The sequence below is a fragment of the Cupressus sempervirens genome, chromosome 11 (genome assembly GCF_028749045.1).
Source record: "Cupressus sempervirens isolate cs-2001-9-10 chromosome 11, ASM2874904v1, whole genome shotgun sequence".
Lineage (NCBI taxonomy): Eukaryota > Viridiplantae > Streptophyta > Pinopsida > Cupressales > Cupressaceae > Cupressus > Cupressus sempervirens.
The window spans coordinates 111,686,673-111,708,526 of NC_143128.1; the positions used below are offsets into that span (position 1 = coordinate 111,686,673).

The window sequence follows — 21,854 nt, forward strand, 5'->3', positions numbered from 1 at the left end:
TGTCAATCATGAGTTGGTGAATGAAAGTGTACCAAATGGATAAGACAATGGAACACACATGCAAATATTCTAGATTATTTAAAAGTAGGGAGAGATCCCTTATAACTTTGAAAATTGGTGGATGTCTTATAATAGTCATCTCTCCAACTAAATATTCTCAATGATCAAGGTCTTCCTTCATTTCTCTGAACACATGGTTGTATTCCACTCATTTAGTCTCTCAAAGTTGTCATTCTTTATTAACCCATGTCTGGGATATGTGGCAGAATAATGGAACCCAAAAATATCCCAAAACCATTTGTAAGAGTTTCTACCTAAGTGACGCCTGTCATCACATTCTCTCATGTTTCAAATCGTTTGGCCTCACATAGCATAGGATAAAATATTTTTTTAAAGGACATTGTGGGGTCAATTTTAAGGGAAAGATGGTTGCTTGTGGTAGAAGATCACTTGTCACAAAGGGAATTAGTAAGTCAATATTCAATGGTGCTGATTTAGTTAAGGAAAGTCTAGTTGGTGCCTATATCATGAGCATAAAGTTTAGTTATGTAAAAAAAATCAGTTTGAAGATTGTTCCAACCAATATCATAATTAAACAAAGACATTGCTATCATGTAAAAATCATATAATATTATCCATAAAAATCTTGATCTATAAATGTAAAAGGAGATATCTCTAATAATATTTCTTTGCACAAACTCTTCAATTTTTGTAAATTTACTATGTTCAACAAGGGGATGTATTTTGTAGCATAGGTAATGTGTGACCTATTTTCTACTCTTACCACATTCATTTAATAAATTACTGAGTTTGTACAATTTTAGACTTTCTTTTACTCGTTATTAATATATTTTGTGTTGGTAATTTTTATAACAAGTTATATTTGCTTATGTTGGTCTCTATTTCTTCCACTTATCCAAAAAACTCGTTAGCCATGTGTGTCTCTTACTCCTTTGCATGTTTTTATAATAGAAGAAAAATCACACCAATTGACTCTAGAATAGTCAACTTGTGAAACTTGGAATGTAAATACATTTAGCATACCCTTGTAGAAACTATTTCAGTTTAGATCTTAAGCATTGCACTTTGTACTTGGTCCCATTCTAGTATGGAAGAAGTCCTACATTGTGTCTCTCTTCTCATAAAGATAATTTTTTAGAGAAATGTATACTTTTATTTTGAGCCGTTTAAGTGTTTCCCATGATTAAGATTTGAACATTACATTTTGCCTTAGTTACTTTGTATGATTTGTTCTCCTTTCCAAAAATAGAGGGTTTGGAGTACATTGTATCCTTATCTAAGAAGGTAATTGATACTTGAGTCTAAAAAGCGTAGGCACTATGAAAGCTCTCTAAGAAGGTTTCAAAATGTTTTTAATTGATGTAAAAACAAGAATTGATGGGACCCTGAAACTAAGTACAAAATGGTCACAAAAGATAATCCTTGAAAGCTTAAAACATGAAACAAGTAAAGACCAAGATAAGGGTTTTTCCAAGCATTTCACAAAGAAACCCACATGTAGTCAGATGCCTAAGAAAGAACTAGAGAAAATTCCATCTCAAAAACCCACAAAAAATTAATATCTCCCTTTAGTTTTGTTTTGATAAGAACAAAGGGTTGTATTGGAAGAGGGTGAAGAAGATTTTTTTTCGTCTTTTATTGTAATCCAACCCTCTTCCACCTTAGCAACATCATCTTGCTAATCCAAAGAATTCAGCACTAGATTCCTAGAACACATAGGAGGGGATCATAGAAGCATTATAATCTCAACACTTACATGCCCGAAAGGGTAGCAACACCCTAAGAAGAACCAAGGGAAGAGCTAGAAACCACCTAATAGACAAGCCCAATAGAAGCCAAAAAAATAACATCATCAACACTTAATAGTAAGAGCACAGCCATTAGCCCTATTACAGACATCAAAAAATTGTGAAACAATGGGTTTGAAACCAACATGATCTTCCCCCCTGCAATAGGGTGCATGCCTCAATAGAACCACCATCTAATGTCAAACCAACAAGAGGATGAGATGCTCCTCTCAGAAGAAATCTTCTCCAACGTCTAATGTTGCGCTAAAGAACCTTTCTACCATGAGGTAGATCTTTTCATTTTCTATAGCTCATATTGAGCTGCCACGCGACCATTTTTTGAAGCATCTTCTACACTTGAAGTGAATCCCTTCATAGTCCAAATGTTACATTCAAATACCCTTAGAAATTGTAAGTCTAATCTTTGCAGGCTTTTCAAACATCAACATCCACGAACATAGGGGAAAATGTAAAATGAAAAATTATAGAAGAGTCCTCATCCACCATCCAAAAAGTTTCCAAGAGCCTAACCCATTTCCTCCACAAGAGAATCAACTCATAGACAAAGGGGGAGATAGGGGAGTCCGATCCAAATAGGCATTTATTGGAAGTTTCAAAAGAGGGGAAGAAATCAGGATGTAATGGTTTAATTAACCATCAATATTAAATGATCTTCCCAGTTAAAAAATAATCACAATGATAGACCTACACATGGGAAAGGGACCACTCTTCTCAGACTATATCTTTTTTTGTGCCTAGAAACAATCCTCGAAGCCAGAAGACTCTGACCCCTCCCTCTAGGCAAACGATCAGTCGCAAGCATTCTCTTAGCAGCAGGGCAACCATTTACATCAAAAGTTTGGGTAGAAGCACCCAAACCCACTACCACAAGAGAAAACCCACCCACCACTGAGGGTGTGGACACAAGTGAAGGAAGAACAGGCGTTGAACAAGGATCGAAGGACAAATGCTCACCATCGATATCAATTCGTAGGACAAACAATCTTCACCACTGGACCAGCAGAGATAGTCAAATGCAAGAGGCAGTGAGTTTCCCCCAGATTGCGGACTAGACCAAGATAAGGACACACTAGAAGAGACCCAGACATAGAAGGCGAAGTGTTGGCTCCATAAACCAAAGAAGTCTAGGAAGAACTAGAGACCCTGGTCAGAGGCATGATGAAAGGTAGTACTTAGAAAGATATTTCTTAAAATCACAAAAGAGTTGATTCCAAAATAATGAGAGACACTTTACATGTTTTCAAATTGTTATGAAAGCTTTGCATTGCCACTACCCCATTAGCCTAACATATATTTTGAGGAAAGTCTTCTTCCCTGATTCAAGCCCCAAAAGAATGAAGAGCCAACTTCTAGAATTCTGGAGGTTGTTTCATATGGTGCAATAAATCCCCATACCTAGAAAACTTTATGGGTGCTCTTATTTAGACATAAACCTCTTAGAGATCAACAATGTGATAAAAATAATCTATCTAATACATTGAATATATCCCTTTGGTTTCTTATCTAATACATTGATTGTGCTCTTATTTAGACATAAACCTCTTAGAGATCAACGGTGGCATTTGCATTCTTCGCTTTCTCAATGGAGAAAACGGTTCAACACCATTTGGAGTGCCATTACAGAACCTTAGATTGCTCACTTTGCTTGGTGCCTTGCCTTCCAAGGTCTTCCCCTGGGGCCTCGGCTCAAGCACATTGGGGTTCTTGATCCCAGATGCCCCTTCTGTGGCCAACCTGAGTCCTTTTGCATATTTTTTGGTTTTGCAAGCGTGCTCAAAATTATTGGCACTGGATTCATGATTTTTTCAAGTCTTTCAGGCCCGAACCTTTTTCATGGCACATGATCCTGCTGGGTGATTCCCCCATATTTCCTCAAAAGTTCTCCCAAATTTGGCATACTTTCAGGATGGAAATTTTGTTTTCTCTATGGAAAGATAGGAATGCAGTTTTATTCACTCACAATTTTTTGGATGTTAACATTGCAATGTACACTAAAGCATGCATTTGTAACAATGTCATTATGCAGATACAGGTGCAAGCTAATAAAGTTGCCTTGGAGGTTGCCCACTTACAGGAATTGTTAAATCATTGGGGCAATGCTCCTTGCACCATTGCCAAAGTGCCTTCGGATGCCTCAACCGATGCCTCCTCATCTCGCGGTCGTCGTTCCTGACGCCAGTCCTTTGGTCGCCATTCACACACGCCGCGCTCCCAGGGTCCCTGCCACCGCTCTCCCAGCGGTGGTCATGGCGGTTGGAGGCGTCGCTCCGCTTCCCCACCGCGTGGTGATTCTGGCTGGTCCCCGGCTCCCCCCCCTCGGCGAGCTTCTGGTCGGTCTCCAGCTCCTCCCCCTGGACGGGCGCACTCTGGCAAGTTTCCTCGGCTGGCCTTGGCAATTTCTCCTCTGCAGCCAGACAAGAAGGATGCGGAGACTGCGACTACCCCAAATCCTGCAGATGCTGCTGATGGCTGGACTGTTCCCAGTCCGCCTCACAATCCCACTGATGTGTGGAGATTTCCTCATAAAGATGATCCTCCTCCCTCTGCTGGTACTACCTTGGCAGCTTGAGGTTGTTTATAAAAAAAAAATTGATGAATAGTTTATAGTTTCTGGCTGCGGCCATGTTGTTTATTTCAGCTTCGACCGTTTGAACTCATTCGCGGGGTGATCCTGTATCCCCCGGCCCCTTTTTTGTGAATTGTAATCTTAGTAAATTTTATTAATTGAAAAGGACTATTCATCAAATATATATATATATATATATATATATATATATATATATATATATATGTCCCTTTAAAAAGGAGGAATGAATGAATATTACCACTTGTAATTTTTGTGTTTAGGATTATGGTTTTACATCCAACTCCAAAATCCTTATAACCAGAGAGTTGGTGTTCCTCTTTACGATGAACACTCTACTTATTAATGCTACTTTTTACCTATATTATCATCATTTTTTACAAATAAAATATTAAATTTTAGTCATTGTCTAAGCACATTGCAAATTATTAATACCTAACTATTATCTAATTAGTTATTGTTACTTACATTATTGTCATCAAATGATTCCAAAATCATATCATCAAAGTTAATCTTGATTTAGAAGTTGATATGTGGAAAATAAGATCCTAGCTTAGGAATGTGAACTAAGATCTCAAACCTTCATTTGGGTATATCATTACAAGCATAAAGTAGGTTTAGCTAAAATCCTATTAGGAGAGTTAAACACTCTATGGATTAATAACTCATTTTTATTGCTATAAGATTGTGATTGTGAAGAATGTGTAAATGAACTAGATCGAAAGATTGATAACTTCCAACATAAATAGTGACATACTTAAAAACCAAAACAGATGTCATATCCCCATTTTAAGATAGAATTTTAATAATAATTAGATAATACAATGTTAATAAATGAACAATGATAATAAATTTATATTAAAACTAATACTAAAATATAATTCTAGGAAATAATAATTTTTTAATCTATATTATTAATGAAATAATATTTAGTATGATACTTTATATAATTAAAAAATAATAAAATTTCAATGAGTAAATAAAGAAACTAAATTAAATACAAGAGACAATATTGTAGAAAGAATGTTAACTTTCTAAATAGAATTTAATAACAAATAATTAAAAACATAAATAAGTTAGTAAATAAATAATATAACATAGAATAATATAAATTAACTAAATCTCATGAAAAGTCAAGAGATGCTTAACAAATAGACACAACTTCTTAGAATTAAGATATAAAAGGGAGAAGAGTTTATTTTAGAGAGGGGGGAAAAAAGGAAAAGGACGAGAGGAGTTCAAAAAGGAAAAATGGTAAAGTAATATCATGAAGAAAATAAAGAAGTGACTTTTTGAAAAGGTATGAATGATATTGAAAGGATGTGAACCTTTGCAAGGGTAATAATTATGAATAGTTGTGACTCTTTAAAAATATTGTGATTATAAAGTATTGAGATTTTTCCAAAGGATTTTAGTTATGAAGTGTTGTGACTTTTCAAAAGAATTATAACTATCAAGTGTTGTGACTTTCCAAAGGATTTGTATTATGAAAGGTTGGGACTCTTGGAAAAGAAGAAGGTAAGAAAGGTATGTTTATGAATTATATTTGTTTAATTATATTCATGAATTTATTTATGAACCATACTTGTGGATAATATTGTGTTAACTCATGGGGTTAACACCATGGATATTAATGAGACTTGAAGCATGGAGCATGTGAGATATTAAGATCTCCATTGTCCGCTATGGTCGAGAATCAATGTGAACTCGAAGCATGGAGCATGTGAGATATTAATATCTACATTGTCCGCCATGGCCAAGATTTGATATCGAAGCATGGAGCATAGAGCATGGAGATATTAAGATCTCCATTATCTGTCATGGCCGATAATCGATGTGCTAGAATATTTTGATGTTGTCAAATATATGCATATGTCGTTGGCCTTGGATAGAGGATGCTCGTCCAAGAAGAATCTTAAGGGGTGTGCTCCCAGGATGACAACAAGGTAGCTATGAGCTAAAAAACGTGACCTAGAGACATCCTTAAGATTGGGGTTAACTTAGAGGGGAGAATAATATAGTTAGTTTTATTATTATTGTGATTCTAACATTTATTTTGCAGGTATTACTTGTCCCTAACTAAACCTATTAGTGGGGACATTACAACAGAAGCTTAGATTCCAAAAGAGATTCAAAGAAACATGTATTTGTGATTTAGAATTAAAAATGTTGGACTATGTAGAAAGGTTTTCTAATCTTGAGGGCGTTAGAACCAACCAAAACTATTTAGAAATGCACTCACATAGTTATGTGTGTCTATTTCCCAAAATCACAACCAAAAAATCTACATAGTTCGATGTTTTTTGCCTATTCAAATTCTTAGACTATTTGTTGATGTTTTTTATTAAGAAAAACTAGTTTTGAAGGGTCTCTAAAACTCCAATACAAAGCAAGTGCAAAGCTAAACAACACCCAAACTGGCTTGAAAGATTACAATATGTTCTTCATGGAAATACAAGCCTGAGACGCAACGAAACATAGACAGAGAAGGGAGTGTCAAACAACCGATAACCCCCACCAAGACAAATTGGTGATCAAAGAAAAGATAAGTCCATAATAATCTGATCACCCTACAAAGAGAAAAAGACACCAGAATTGTGGTTTCCCCTTAACCCCCAACGTGTGGGAATTAGGGGAAGCATGAGAGGGAAACTTCTTTGAACTCTTTCCTTTAACCGTAATTTTTCCATCGAACACCAAAGTAGACTCGCCAACACCATGCTAGTAAGAGCCAGCAGCAACGATCAAAATCTGTTCAGAATCAGTAGCAACTAAAATAGCACAAAGCAAGCCATAGGAGGGGCACATCACCAGTAGACGGATGACTGAAAATTGTATGATCGCGAGCAAGGACAATCACAGCTACCTGTCATTGAAAAACACCAATATCATCTAAGGGGACTTTCCCATCTAATCTAAGCTTCTTAACTATCGTATAATGCTGCAACAAAGCACCCTTCCACCAAGAGGAGGGCTTCTTAAATTATTATTTTTTAGACTCGCACTTTGCCACAACATAACCAATATTGAATCATTTCCCCCATCTAAACGTAAGACCTTCATAATCTAAATATTAGATCCAAGAGCCAACAAGATTACATAGTCTAATCTTCATTGGAAGGTCTTTGGAAGCATAGATATCAACAAGAATTTGTGCATAGGAAGAATGCAACATGTTAGAAGATTCTAAGTCCACCATTAAGAAACCACCTAAAGCCTCATCAACTTCCTCAAGAACAAAATCATGCCAGAGATGAAGAGGAAAGTTAGGAAGATGTACCTAGATAAGCATTTTGCAAAAAGATTCAGTGTAGGGATTAAAGTCCTCATGCCAAGGTTTCATCATCAAAAAGAAACGATTTTCCCAAGTGAAGAAATGATCACATAGAATGGTTCTCCTATCACTTGCGTTATCAAATCTGGCTATAAAAAAAACTTCTTACCAAAGGAAAAAATTGTATAGATTTAGTAAAATATGGATACCAATGTTTGGAGATCCAAGTGCGGAGCTCCTTTAGAGAGGGCCAAAAGCCCCTAAATCGGTAGATAACCGCATGCACTTTAGGGGTTGCAGTCTGTTGTTGAATATCTGAGTTAGTATCTTCCTCCAAATTGATTGAATCCTCCAAATTGATTGAAATAGAGATATGAGTTGGAAAGGGTTTGGAAGCTGAGGGCTTAGTTACAACCCCCAAAATCGTGCCAACGCACACAGAATGAGTGAGCCCTTTGATTCCTCCCAAACCCCTCACACCAACCTCCTTCCACTTAACAGCCTCGCACAGGATCTCCTTACCTGCAGCAGAATAAGAGGTCAGAGACTAATTCTGTATCCCTCCGGACAAAGATAACACATGACAGAAATAGGGGAAAACATCAAGCCCTTCCCAGAACCTGCCGCCACAGGAAGGGAAGGAACCGAGGGACTAACACCAACCAGCTGAGCCAAAACACGTGTCAACAATAGCGGACTTACCCACAACAGAAGAGGTCGGACGATCAGCATCACCCAACAAAACGTTGGCACTCGAAATATACTCAAACCGACTAGAAAGGAGCCCATCCACTACAACAGACACACCCAACATCTTTGTATGGCCAGATCTAGCAAATAATGATTGCGCATGTAAAGGAATGAAAGCCACCGCAGCACCAGAACATGTTCACGCACAAGTAGGGAATTTCCCTTTGGCCATTAATTCCCCCGGTTGAGTAAATGTTGGCATAACGAGTATAATTCTTAGTTGTATCTGTCCTAATCCACATGAAAGAGTGGGAATGGTTATATTATATAGGGGCTTGCCTAATTCTCATGTTGGTGTTTTCACCTCCAAGATAATGACAATGAAAAAGAGCACTAGTCCTTTAAGAAAAGGCTAAATAATTGAAATGTTAAAATAATAAGATTATACCTTAGGATTTATAATGGTGGTAATTCTCTTTAAACAATCTTCCAAATATTTGTTATTAAACCCAACAACATAAAAAGGTGTTAGCCCTTACACCACAACATCATACTAATAATAAAAGATACAAAATATAAATAGCACACTAACAATAAAGATGTTGACAAATAGAAAATACAAAATGAAAACAACATGCTAGCATATAAGCTAGTAGCCCTCTTTAAGAGTGGTAGGACAGCTTGTTTATAGCATGTAAAGAAGAATGTGAGTTTAAAGAAGTATTTTTCCAATATTGTTGGATAACTGTTCAAGTGATGTTTTTCTTAGGGTCCCTGCCACAAAAGGGAGTAACTAATGATACTATATTTAGAAATTTGTCAACACACAAGCACGAGTGTTGAGAAAGATGTGCATAGTCAACCAAAAATTAGAGAAGAGCAGAAGCAGCAAGCAAAGTATGGTCATCAAACCAAACAAGGTCGCACTAGAAGGCGTATTCTAATTTACAGCAATGGCATCACCCAAATTTGCAGCAAAAAGCAAGATCTTTCCACTAAGTAGCACTATCTATGCACAGCAAGAAAAAATGACAAATTTTCAAGTTACCAATGGAGAGACACTGATGCCACCAATATAGGATGCCCAATCCACTGCTTCAATCTATATTATCCCTCACCATAAGAACCACATCTCAAGGGAGAAGTGTGGAGATGTTAGTGTCCACTAAAATACATGTCAAGGTAGAGAAACACATAGTTGTCAATCTCATCCATATTACGAGGTAATTGGTAAATACTTGCTTGGTATTAACAAAGACTAAAAGGTCAATATATACAGAAGAATGAGACAATGTTTCCTTAGGAAACGATCATAAATAATAGAAACATTCTATTCTAGAGAAAGCAAAAAATGAAAGCAAATTAAAGCTTCAGATATTTACAATAGATAACCATTAACTAATAATAGACGACTTATCTGTTATTGTAATACCCTCCCTTAATGGTTAATCTATCTAATACTCTAAGTTGTCCTCTGAATTTGACAAACTTATCAAGACCAAGAGGCTTGGTGACAATGTCTGTAGTCTGATCTGTGGTAGGAACATACTACAAATCTATAGTGTCGTCTTCAACCAGTTGTCATATGTAAATGACAGTGAACATCCACATGCTTGGTTCATTCATGGAAGACTGGATTGCATGCTAACTTGATAACGCCTTTGTTATCAACAAACAGTCGGTCCTGCTGGTGACATCTGCATATCCCCAAGCATTCAACGAAGCCAAACAGCTTCACATCTTGCCTTAACAGTCCCTCTGTATTCAGCCTCTGTAGAAGAGAGAGAAATTGTCTGTTGCTTCTTGATGGTCCACGTGACTACACCGGATCCCAAACTGAACACATATCCAGATGTTAACTTTTTATCATCAACAGAGCCCGCCCAATCTAAATCCATGAACCCACTAAGTTTATGATTAGAAATTCGAGAGTACAAAAGTCCATAATTTGAAGTGCCCTTCACATAACGAAGCACACGTTTTGTTGCCATCCAATGATCGGCTGTAGGAGTTGTCATGAAGTGTGAAATATAGCTGATTGCGAAACTAATATCAAGCCTAGTAGCAAAGAGGTAGATAAGATTGCCTACCAATTGCCTGTATGTAGTATCATCAATGGAAGAAGAATCAAACTTTGTTGATAACTTGAGACCTTTCTCCATACATGTAGATGCAAGTTTGCAATCCTGCATTCGAAATTTGCCTAACAGGGCCCTGGCATATTTGGACTGAAAGATTAATATACCAAAAGACTGTTGCCAAACTTCAACACCTAGGCAATAATGCATGAGCCCAAGGTCAATCATATCAAAAGACTGGCATAAATTATGTTTGATTCAAAGATGTGGAAATTTCCAATGATGATCAAATCATCCACATAAATAACCAAAAGGATGATGTCACTGTTAGTAGTCTTGATGTACAGATTTGAGTCTGAAGAACTCCTCTTGAAGCCTTGAGCACTGAGGTACTTATCAATCTTGATATACCATGCCCAAGGCGCCTACTTCAAGCCATAGAGAGCTTTTACCAATCTAAGAACTTGATGGTCTTTACCAGCAACCTTGAAACCAAGAGGCTAAGTCATGTAGAATTTTTCATGAAGATCACCATTCAAAAGCACTCTTGACGTCCATCTGATGGACCTTCCAACCAAATTGTGTTGCTACGGCTAGGACTAATCTAGTGCTCATCTTTGCAGTAGGAGCAAAGGTCTCCTCATAATCAATGCCCTCAGACTTAGAAAAGCCCTTCGCCACTAAATGAGCTTTATACTTGTCCAAAGTACCATTTGACTTGTATTTGATTTTGTAGACCCATTTGCAGCCAATGGATTTCTTCCGTGGTGGAAGATCATAAAGGACCCAGGTGTTGTTCTTCAATAGGCTCTGGTGTTCAAATGTCATGGCCTGTTCCGACTCTGAAATTCCTTTAGCCTCAGAATATGTTTGAGGTTCAAACACACTGTGAATGTTGGTCATAAGAGCAAAGTTAGCAGAATCTATAGGTTTGCTCTTTTTTCGAGCAGTTCTCCCATCAATGAGCTCATCATCATGAAGATCAGCAAGTTTCTTAGCCCACCACTTAGGCCAGATAGAAGAATGATCAACAGTAGTATTAGGAGATGATTGATCAACAAGATCCTCATCAGAAGAATCAGAATCAAACTCAGGTGAAGCATCTACAGAGCGAGGTGATCCTGCAAGAGAAGTTGGAGGTGTCTGTACAGATATCACTGGAATAACTGGAACTGCAGGAGCTACTAGAGCCCTCCCAGCAGGTGGACCTAATGGAAGCCAAACTCCCAAATCATGATCCATCATAAGCTGGTATGTTGGATCAGGAACAAGAGAAACAGACATGAATGGTCCTCGTTACTCATCAAAGACTACATCACGACTATAGATGAGACGAGATGTCTCAACATCGATCAAGCAATAGGCTTTATGAAGACTGCTATATCCAGCAAGCATGAGTTTCTCACTCTTGGCATCCAACTTGGTGTGTGAAGCATCAGGGATCCAAACAAGAGCAAGAGAGCCAAAAACCTTCAGGTGACTGATTCTAGGTGTAGTGCCTGCCCCTAGTCTACATTTTCGAGCTACATTTCTGATATGATTGCCAAACTCTTTTAGGCCAATTTATGTTTGATGATTAGTATTATTATTTTAGAGATTATCAAATGATGTTTACACTCAATTTATTATATGATGAGATTACTTGGTACTCTATATTTCATGCATGTATGATGATTATTCAATGGTTTCAGATATCGATGATGATTAGTTAGATGGTTTATTATTCCATGTGCTTCTTATGGATACTTACCCCATACTGCATGTGTATGGTGTGCGTGTTGTTTTATTTATGTATGGTGTTTCTGATATGGTTAAGGAAGGGAGTCGTAGTCACCTGCTAGTCGGGATCTACACGATGCACTACTTCCTGCCATTGTCTGTTTAGCTTAGAATATTGTGTTTGTACAGGCGTGGATTTTATGCAGGTTGCAGGTACCAGGTATCGACTTCCCTGAATTGTCAGGATGAGCGTACCCTATCGCACTGTCTCAATGGTAAAAGAGGGGAGATAAACTCTTAAGTCCAAATCCTAAACCCTTTAGCCAATTGTCCTAATTGATAATTAGGACAAGTATCTGAGTTAAGTACCCTCCGAATACATCAAATGATGTAATTTCGTGATTATAACCCTTTTGTTTGATTCGGTATGTATTTTTCTATGATGGGTTTTCGTATGTTGCTTTATGAGTCCTTGGTGTATTTTCTATTAATTAAGTCTAATTAAAAAGATTAATTAATGATTTAATTTAATAGAGAATTATTATGATATCTTTATATTTAATTAATTAATTAATTAATTAAAAGAATTAAATTTGGAGATTAAAGTTCAAGGATGAATTTAGAACAGAGTAATATTTATTTAATTTAATAATAATATATTTGGAGTTCATTTTTAAATAAATGCTAAATATTATTGTTATTTAAATTAATTAAATATGTTATCAATTAAGTTCTAAAATAAATTAAAAGTTGAAAGATATTAAATTATTAAGAATTCTAGATCGCATGATCTAAGCATGAGTTTAAATATGAGAATTAAATTAAAAGATTAAATTATAGAAATTAATAATGTTATTTTAATTTCTTAAAAGTGCACATAAGATTAAAGTAATAAATTAATTAAAAATAGAAGTCAAGTGGAATATTAAATAAAGTTATTTAATAATTCAACTTAATGTGCATGAAAGTTGAATGCAAAATAAAATAAAAGATAATAAAGGTTAATTTGGAGTTAACTGAGTTGTGCAAAGAGTCTTCTCGGGTAAACGCACAATTAGTGCCCCGATTTGAGGAGAAATTGCTTATCACAACTTTGGGGGTTCATTTTTGAGATATACGAAGTTGGACGGGAATTTTTGGAGAGACAATTTTTGGAAGCGAATTTCAGAAAGCTGATACCAAGAAAGTTTTTCAGAGGAAGGTTATTGAGAGGAGCGAATTCTTTTATAGTTCCTGGAGATTGCATAATAGCATCAGGATCAGGTAGGGTCTTGTGTTTTCGATTATCGATTTATTACGCAATTATCCTTTCCTGTCTTCTTCGTGTCTGGGGTTTGTAAATCTGAAATTCTCTGTGAGGAATACTTAAACATTACGATATTGGAATTTATCAGATGCTTGTTTATAAACTTCTGTATACATGAGATTTAAATGGGAAGGGTTGAATCTAATACCGAAATTCTAGATTAGAAGTTTGGATGGTTGACTTTATTTCTATACCAATATATAATAAAAAAAGAGGCAATTCTTTAATATATATTTATACGTTTATATATATTAAAAAGGATTTGAATTAGTATATTTATAAATCTATATATTTATATATGCATATTTATATTTAAACAAAATTAAATTTTAAAAAAAAAATATTATATAAAACAAAAAAAATTGTTTTTAGTGGGGGGGAGGGAATCACCCCGTACCCACCCCCACTGTCGGCGGGCCGACAGTACCTGCGTCCCAGGTACTGCGACCGTAGGTACAGAGTACCTACCGCCGCAGGCCCTGCGACCGCAGGCCTGCGGCAGACCGTAGTGGTCTCTTCAACCGACGGGCTATAAACGTATGTTTAAACATGTTTTTGGTTTTTTTTTTTATATATATAATTTTTATAATTTATAAAAACAAATTTTATTATTATATAAAAATTTTAATTAATAAATTTTTAATATATATATTTTTAATTAATAAAGATTTTAATTTTTATTAATATTTAATAATTAAATAATAATGCATTTAACATAGTTTGTAAATATTAATTTATTAATAATTTTGGTTAAATATTAATAAATTAACAATTAATGGATAGATTAAAATAAGTAATTAGATCAAATGATTATTGATTAATTTAATTAAAATTAGTTTAATTAAAGTTAATTAATAATGAATATTATCTGATTAAATAGTAGATTTGGAAGATTGACTTAATGGAAGTTATTATAGAAATGGGTTAATCGTAAGGGGTAGATATGAAAACTTTGTTACTTGAAATTCGACATTAAACTGAAACATAAACCTTACCTTAACTCAAATAATATACTTTCAGATCCAATCTCTGAGACTTTGATGTTGTCTTTGTGCTTCGAATGTTTTGGGGTTGGTTTAGCGTTGACCAGTTTAGGTTGTTACCAAAGGCTCGGGGTTGTGAATGTGATGTCATGATGATTTGGTTTCGATCTTTCTTAACCTGACCATGGTAATGTGATGAAGTGATCTATGACATGATTGTATTTACTGTTTGTTATTGCTTTCCAGTTTCTTTGTGTGAAGCTGAGATGTACGTATTTGAGATACTTGACTTAACCATTTTCAAGTCTCGATCAGTTATATTTGATGACCATTTTGGAGTCTTTGATCAGTATTGTAATTTACTATTGGGATACTTTCTGGTTGCTTATTAGAGAACCGTTGGATTTTGTGATCTATCATTGATACCTTCAGTTGCTGATAGAGAATTGTCGTGATCATGTGATTGTTATTTGATGCTTATCTGTTGCTCATGAAGAACTGATGTAATTTTGTGGCTTATCTTTTATGATGTTTTTCAGTTGCTTTTATAGGACTGAGGTGGTTTTATTATGATTCTTTGATTTATGTTTTCATGAGCCTAGGGTAGGTTATCTATGTGTAGAGTCGGGAAGTGGCTTGCAATGGGGGTCGGAGCCCTAAGAGGCTGCCTTGAGAAACCCATTGTAAGTCGTTTTTAATAAGTGAAAACATTTACACTAAATGAGAGAAAATGAACCTAACAAGATAATTGTATGTTCTCTCCCATGCCTTGAGTGCTAGTACAAACTAGGATGGGGTAGAGAGAACGCTTGGTTACGACCTTGCATTCCATAGTAGGCCTCGTCAGTACGAGAGGATACTAGTGGCCGCAGGATCAATAGGGACCCGGGATTCCTAAGGGATTGCTCGGGTAACTTCTACGTGACTTTTGCGATGACACTTTCCCGCTTGCATATTAGGTTTCCTACGTGTCTTGTGGTACCTCTGGGATTTAGATGTCGATCTTTTTAGGAACCCTTGAGTTAGCATACTTATAGGATTTCTTGGACTTAGAGAGTATTTATGATTATAGGTTTTGTTATCCTATTTGGGACTTGAGACTATCTCCTCAGCGCGGTGGGAGTGGACCATTTAGGTTCCACGCGATCGGGTGGTAGTGCTTTTACTCTTACCATTGAGATCTGTTTCGTGGTCACCGTGGCTGGAGTTTTTCGTGATTGGCATTTACCTTCACTATATTCTTGGATTATTATGATGGATGGTTAGATTTTATGATAGATGTTTTATCATTATGGATGTATTGATGTATCATGTATGGGAATAGTTTCATATATTTTTACTGTACTTTGTATAATGGATTTGAGGATGTTGTATCTTTATCTTTACATATGTATATTCTTTTAAGCCTTTCATACCTTGTGACATGTACAGTGGATGATTGAGCATTCCGAATTAATTTGCCAAGGAGCATTCGGAACAAATGTATATTATGGACATTGGAGTTTCTGATTATTCTTTCATATGTATGTGATAGTTGTTAGACTTAGAATTAATTAAATTTAAACGTGACTCAACGTCTTGGGATCTTTAAGAAATGTAACTTGCAATGTATGTTTGTCGATGATTACATGTTATTGCTTCCGCTACTATGTGTTTGATGTGTATGTTATACTTTCTTACTTTTAAAAAAAAAATGTTTAGCAAACTTAGTGAAACTTTAGGTTAATTCTTTTGGATCCCTTGGTGGGGCGTTACACTAGGCTTGTGACCTAACTAGTCCTCTTCTGGAGTTTTACCTTTGACCACCATTGTTGGTGACCAGTTCAACAGATAAGTTGCAATGCTACCTACTTTGGAACATGTCTTTGTTCGAGCATGGAATGAGCCATCTCAATGATTGTCCTATTCCGACATTCAACTACATTGTTTTGTTGTGGCATGTGGGGTGTGGTTAACTAGTGTTTGATGCCATGTGTATCTAAGAAGTTGGAAAAAGAATTAGATCAAATTCCCCCACCCCCCCCCCCCCCCCCCCGGAAATTGTCTGATCTAAGAGTAATAATAAATTTCCCAGACTCTTTTTCAACTAAGGGTTTAAACTTCTGAAATTCAAAAAATGCATATGATTTCTTTTTAAGGAAATACACCCACATTTTTCTACTAAAATCATCTACAAACAACAAAAAATACCTGGACCCAAGAACAGGAGTGGCCATAGGGCTGCAGATATCGGCATGAACAAGTTGAAGTACTTAAGAAGCTTGCCAAGAATCGCCACTGGTGAAAAGTGTGAGATGTTGCTTCCTAGCCTGGCATGTGTCGCAAACTCCAAACTGTTGAGTTTGATTCTCTGGCAATCTAAGCACAAGCTCATCCCGAGCAAGCTGTGAGAGATAATGCACATTTAAGTGCCCATATCGTTTATGCCAAAGTGTGCTGACAGAAGATCGCCGAGCAGCCATAGCTAAGCCTGAGAATCACCAGAATTAGTAAGTCTGAAAAGACCATGATCCTCAAGACCTACTGCAATAGCAAACTTAGTCACCCAATAAGTGATGGTGCAGTGATGTGAACTGAACGTGACTGCCAAGTGTGGAGAATGTCGCAGCAGCTGACTGACTGAGAGTAGGTTTAGTTCCATCCTGGAACGTAGTACACATCAAGCCATGTGAGATTCCTCCTAACAGACTGAATCTAAATGTTGCCTTTACTGACAACCGTGCACTCTTCTTCGCCAACAAAAATAACAAAATTTGAATAAGGTTGGTAGTCAGTAAACTAATCTCTGCAGTGAGTGAAATGTTGAGAGGCCCCTGAACCAATGTACTAGGCAGATGACTTCACATGATTTGCAGATATTTTAGCCATGAAGGCATAAAAGGTAGATTTTGCCTGCTCAATGTGTTTTGCACTGTTCGCTTTGAGTTGCAAACTTGACTGCTTAGACTAGGTAGCTAAGTGTTTTCAACACTCAACCTTCATGTGACCAAACTTGTGGCAATAGTTGCATTGAATGTTCTTCTTTTTGGAACCATCTAATGTTGTAGCAGAAGACTTCTGCTGAGATGGTTGTTGAAACTTGCCCTAATCCTTCTGAAAGGATTTCGTAGCATAGGCTTGCTCTATGGAGGTGGAACAGAAGCTGCTACCAAACTATTGTTTCCACCGATCTTGTTGAAGTAGCAGGGTGCAGAGATCAATGAACTTTAAATCAACACCAATAGATGTGATAGTGAGAGTCTTGATAAAATGCTCATAGGATTTTGGTAAACTCCAACGAGTGATAACCACAATATCCTCTTCCTCCATCTTGCGACCGATGGCAAGTAGCTGATCACGGATTTCCTGAATCCGATTCAAGTGTGCCTAGAGCGAGGTGCGCTCATCCATGATAATAAAAAACAGTGCTTTTCAGAAAGAAGGCTCTACTCTTGTCAAAAGTCTCATGAAGACCTTTGATATGTGTCCAGATTTCGACAACTGTCTTGCAGGATGGAATCTGAGAAAGCTGATCATCAAGTACGAATAATTTGACAAGCATTACTGACTCTCAACTATTTAGATCCCATGTATCTTGATCAGGACCCTGAGAAGTTGGACGCTTCGTAACACCCAAAACAAGGTGATCTGTGTTCTGATATTCAAAAATTGCGATGATACACTGCTTCTAGGTTCCATAATTGCGACCATTGAATTTGGAATTATGCTCGAGCAGAATATTTGTCAAAGATGTCATGGCATGTTTTTCAATGGAAAACTGTGAGAATCTATGAAGGCACGTTCTTTGAGGCAAAAAAATACAAAAGACCCGGAAGAATCAGAGAGTGACCCAAAAGAGAGCTCAAAAAACCCAAAAGGAATATGTTGTCAGTTTTCTAATCCACTAGCTCGAAAATTGAGGCACGAAAAACGAGGCACCTGAAAAATGGATGACAACCCACTTGAGCTCTTGAAAAACCCACCAAGAATCTACAATCAAAAAAAAATGACCCCAAAAATTAGGGTTTCGAGCAAACTCTATTTGGCTGCAAAACAAGCTCCAAAAAATCGTAGATTTAAGAAAAGACGTTGCAAAACCAATCGAATTTAGGCCTACAATTTTTGGCTCCGAACATGTAGGAGAATACCTGACACGAGTTTGAGGAAAACCACAAGTTGCAAACTCCATTTTTTTCTACAAATCGCATGGAAATCTCAAGCAAACCTGATACACTGTAAAGACGTGAGTAATCACAATTTGTAGCAGAAGAGAAAACGTGATTTTGGAGCAGAGTAAACACGCAATATTGCAGATGAATCTAGCCCAGAATGAAGTTGAGTCCAATCACAAATCCGGTAGTCAAATCGTGATTTGCAAAAAAAATGTGCAGTAGAAACACGGGATTTTTCACATGTGAATTTCTCAAACAAAAAAAAACCCCTAGACGGGTTGTTTGAGAATAATCTTAGAAATTAGTTTGAAAAATTTTAGCAAATAATTTCGAATGAAATTATAAATTTTTCAAAAAAAATCAAGAATTGGCTTTGATACCATATTACGAGGTAAATGGTAAATACTTGTTTGATATTAACAGAGACCGAAAGGTCAATATATACAAAAAAATGAGACAATGTTTCCTTAGGAAACAATTGTAAAGAATAGAAACATTCTATTCTAGAGAACGAAAAAAACAAAAGCAAACTAAAGCTTCAAATATTTACAATAGATAACTATTAACTAATAATAGACAACTTATCTATTATTGTAATAATCCACCCTTATGAAGTGGCCAATAGAGTTTCTAATAACCTCAATGAAATAGTACTCCCAAAAGAACTAGGGAAGATAGGGGAGTCAAACCCACACTAAATGCACAAAGTGGTCCAATAAGAGGATTAAAGAAAAATATTCGAGTATTCACCAAGATATAGTGACCCCAAATCGACAACCTGCTTCGCACCAAAGTTTGTTTTTCATAAAGTTAATAAAACCTTTTGAGTGTCCATGCAATGACATGATAATGTAGCATATGTTCTCATGAGATCATACTTGAAGATATGTGTTTGTCACTTGTTGCTCCTCATACTCATATTTCTTGAATTGGACTTTAAAAATGATAAACATTTGTGTTATGTTGGGTTCTCAAGGTATTTATAAATCTTGGTTGATTTCCAACTATTAAATGGAAATTTTATTAAATCATAATTGGTGAAAAATGCTTTATTTCGACCTTTTTTGGAGGGATTAGGATGCACAAGGACTAGAAAGAAAGGTATCAAGTATCGAACTTTAAAAATGATAAACATTTGTGTTATGTTGGGTTATAAATCTTGGTTGATTTCCAACTATTAAATGAGAATTTTATTAAATCATAATTGGCAAAAAAAAAAAAATACTTTATTTCTAGCCCCTTTTGGAGGGATTAGGACTCTCAAGGACTACAAAGAAAGGTATCGAGTATCAAGAACTAAGGTATAGTATCTAGTCTCAATCTTAGCATATGACAACAATGGTATAAGGATAAGAGGCCTAAAATTACAATGAAATACAATTACTACAATTCAAAAACAGTACTTCATACAATTTACTACAATGCAAGAATAGTACTTCATCGTTCAAAGCCCCCTATTCATGACGTGAGATATGATAATGAGGAAAAATATTGTAACCAACCCCAATATGTCTAAGATTTCTGAGGTTAGTTTAGGTTTTTAACTGAGGCGTTGATTTTTTTATTTATTTTTTTGGCTACAAAGAGATTCAACTCTTTAACCTTCAACAAAGAGTCTTTGATGACGACAAAATTGGGCGAGATTGGTATTGGCTATTCTTGAGGTAAACTTGAATGGCTAGTCTGAGACAAAATCTGGTTTTGATGAGAAAATTGTCGTATGAGACTAGGCAGGCTCTTCCTCCTTTATTATAAAGCCATTAAAGCAAGACACTACATGGATGTCGTTGGTCCTTGTCGAGATAGCTCTAAATTACAATTGTTGCAAATAGATTATCAAGTGGGAGACTCTTTGAATATTATTTCTCAACATCAAAATCACGTTCATGTCAATTGAAAAAACTCCTAATCTATTCTTCTCAAATGTTTTATCTTTTGCACAACATGTAGGCAACAAATCAACCAATGCATCTGATAAAAACGAGATCAACCGAGGTCTATTCTAGCTCTTAAAAGTCTAATAACACGCAGCTACTTTTTCCCATCTTTTAAAGAACCCTTGTTATCCTACATCAATCGTACAAATGAGTTCTTGATATTTAACTTCTAATATTTCCTTTCTTAATGTTATTATTCATTGTAATAATTTCTTAGTTTTTATTTTCATCTTTACTTAAGAAGGTTTAAGTCGTGTTTACTTAAGAAGGCTCACCATCATTTTCTTGTGTGCGCTAACCTGCGCTCTCCTCGATCTCTCATGTTGGCGCTTGAGAGTTGACATCCTGTCCGTCTATGTTTGCCTCTTCTACGTTAGTTTCTTCTGCTCATAGGCATTATTCTCAAAGCTTCAATGGAGTGATTGATGAATGTAAGAAAGTCTTTTACCACCACTTATGCATTATTGCCATCAATCTTAGTGGAACTGTTTACAAGTATCATTGCTCAAAATTGCTTCGGTGCAAGGGGAAACTATGTTTCAATGCTTCAATCTGCGCAGTTTAGTAGTCTAAGTTATGTTTGTTTAACAAATAAAGGACTAGTAGATTCCTTTCAATTATTGTATGCAATGCTCCATCAAGTGAATTAAGAAACAATCAAACCCTAAAAAATACAGCAATCCTTGTTTAAGACCACACTTTTAACGGTCAGGATAATTAAGAATGTTTAAACCTCACTTAAAGCCCATAAGTTCCTTCATCCTAAGATTTCAAATTCCAAATGCCTCGAAATTTTTTCAGAAAAGCAGTTTTGTTACTGCCGTACATTTTCTCCACCTGCCTCCCATATGCATAGGATGCCATTGTTATTACTACAATGTTCTTTTTACCATTCAAATTTCATCAATCATCACTGAAGCCAAGGCACCTTCTTAAACTTAGTTCTAGCTTCAGAATGTGCTTCAATTGTTGAGAAAACCTTAAAATCTTCCAATTTAACTCAAACTTCTTTCTGATAATTGTACTTTATAGCTAATTTTTAGCATCTTCTATGAATAATTTTGTTGCCAACCATGGCCAATGGCTTGTATTTACTTCGGATGATTATTATCAAGTGAGCAGTACGTAAACCATCTCTTTATCCATGATAGATGTCGCCATGCCAAATCATTGTCGTCCTCAGGTTATATGATCAGAAACTCAGCTTTGGCATTTACTTAACCAATGCTATCCAAAGTGGTATCCATAAATTTAAACAAGGGCAATTTGTGCAAGTAAAATCCTATTCTTCAAAGCACAAACA

At 36.0% G+C, this 21,854-nt stretch overlaps 1 protein-coding gene across 1 annotated transcript; it reads right to left on the reverse strand.

Moving 5' to 3' along the window:
* Window positions 1-6,807: 6,807 nt before the first annotated feature.
* LOC149528483 (uncharacterized) lies at window positions 6,808-8,685 on the reverse strand. Its single transcript, XM_089809382.1, has 3 exons — window positions 8,390-8,685; window positions 7,897-8,209; window positions 6,808-7,279 (listed from the first exon to the last, which is right to left on the reverse strand). The coding sequence occupies exons 1-3, from the start codon at window positions 8,499-8,501 to the stop codon at window positions 7,276-7,278; spliced, it is 429 nt and encodes a 142-aa protein (XP_089665508.1). The 5' UTR covers window positions 8,502-8,685; the 3' UTR covers window positions 6,808-7,275.
* Between the last annotated feature and the right edge of the window lie 13,169 nt (window positions 8,686-21,854).

Excerpts from the sequence above, each read along its gene's own strand:
- LOC149528483 (XM_089809382.1), bottom strand. The coding sequence starts at position 8,501 with ATGTTGGGTGTGTCTGTTGTAGTGGATGGGCTCCTTTCTAGTCGGTTT. Across the intron at positions 8,210-8,389 it reads TCCGACCTCTTCTGTTGTGG|GTAAGGAGATCCTGTGCGAG; the intron begins GTAAGTCCGCTA and ends ATTCTGCTGCAG.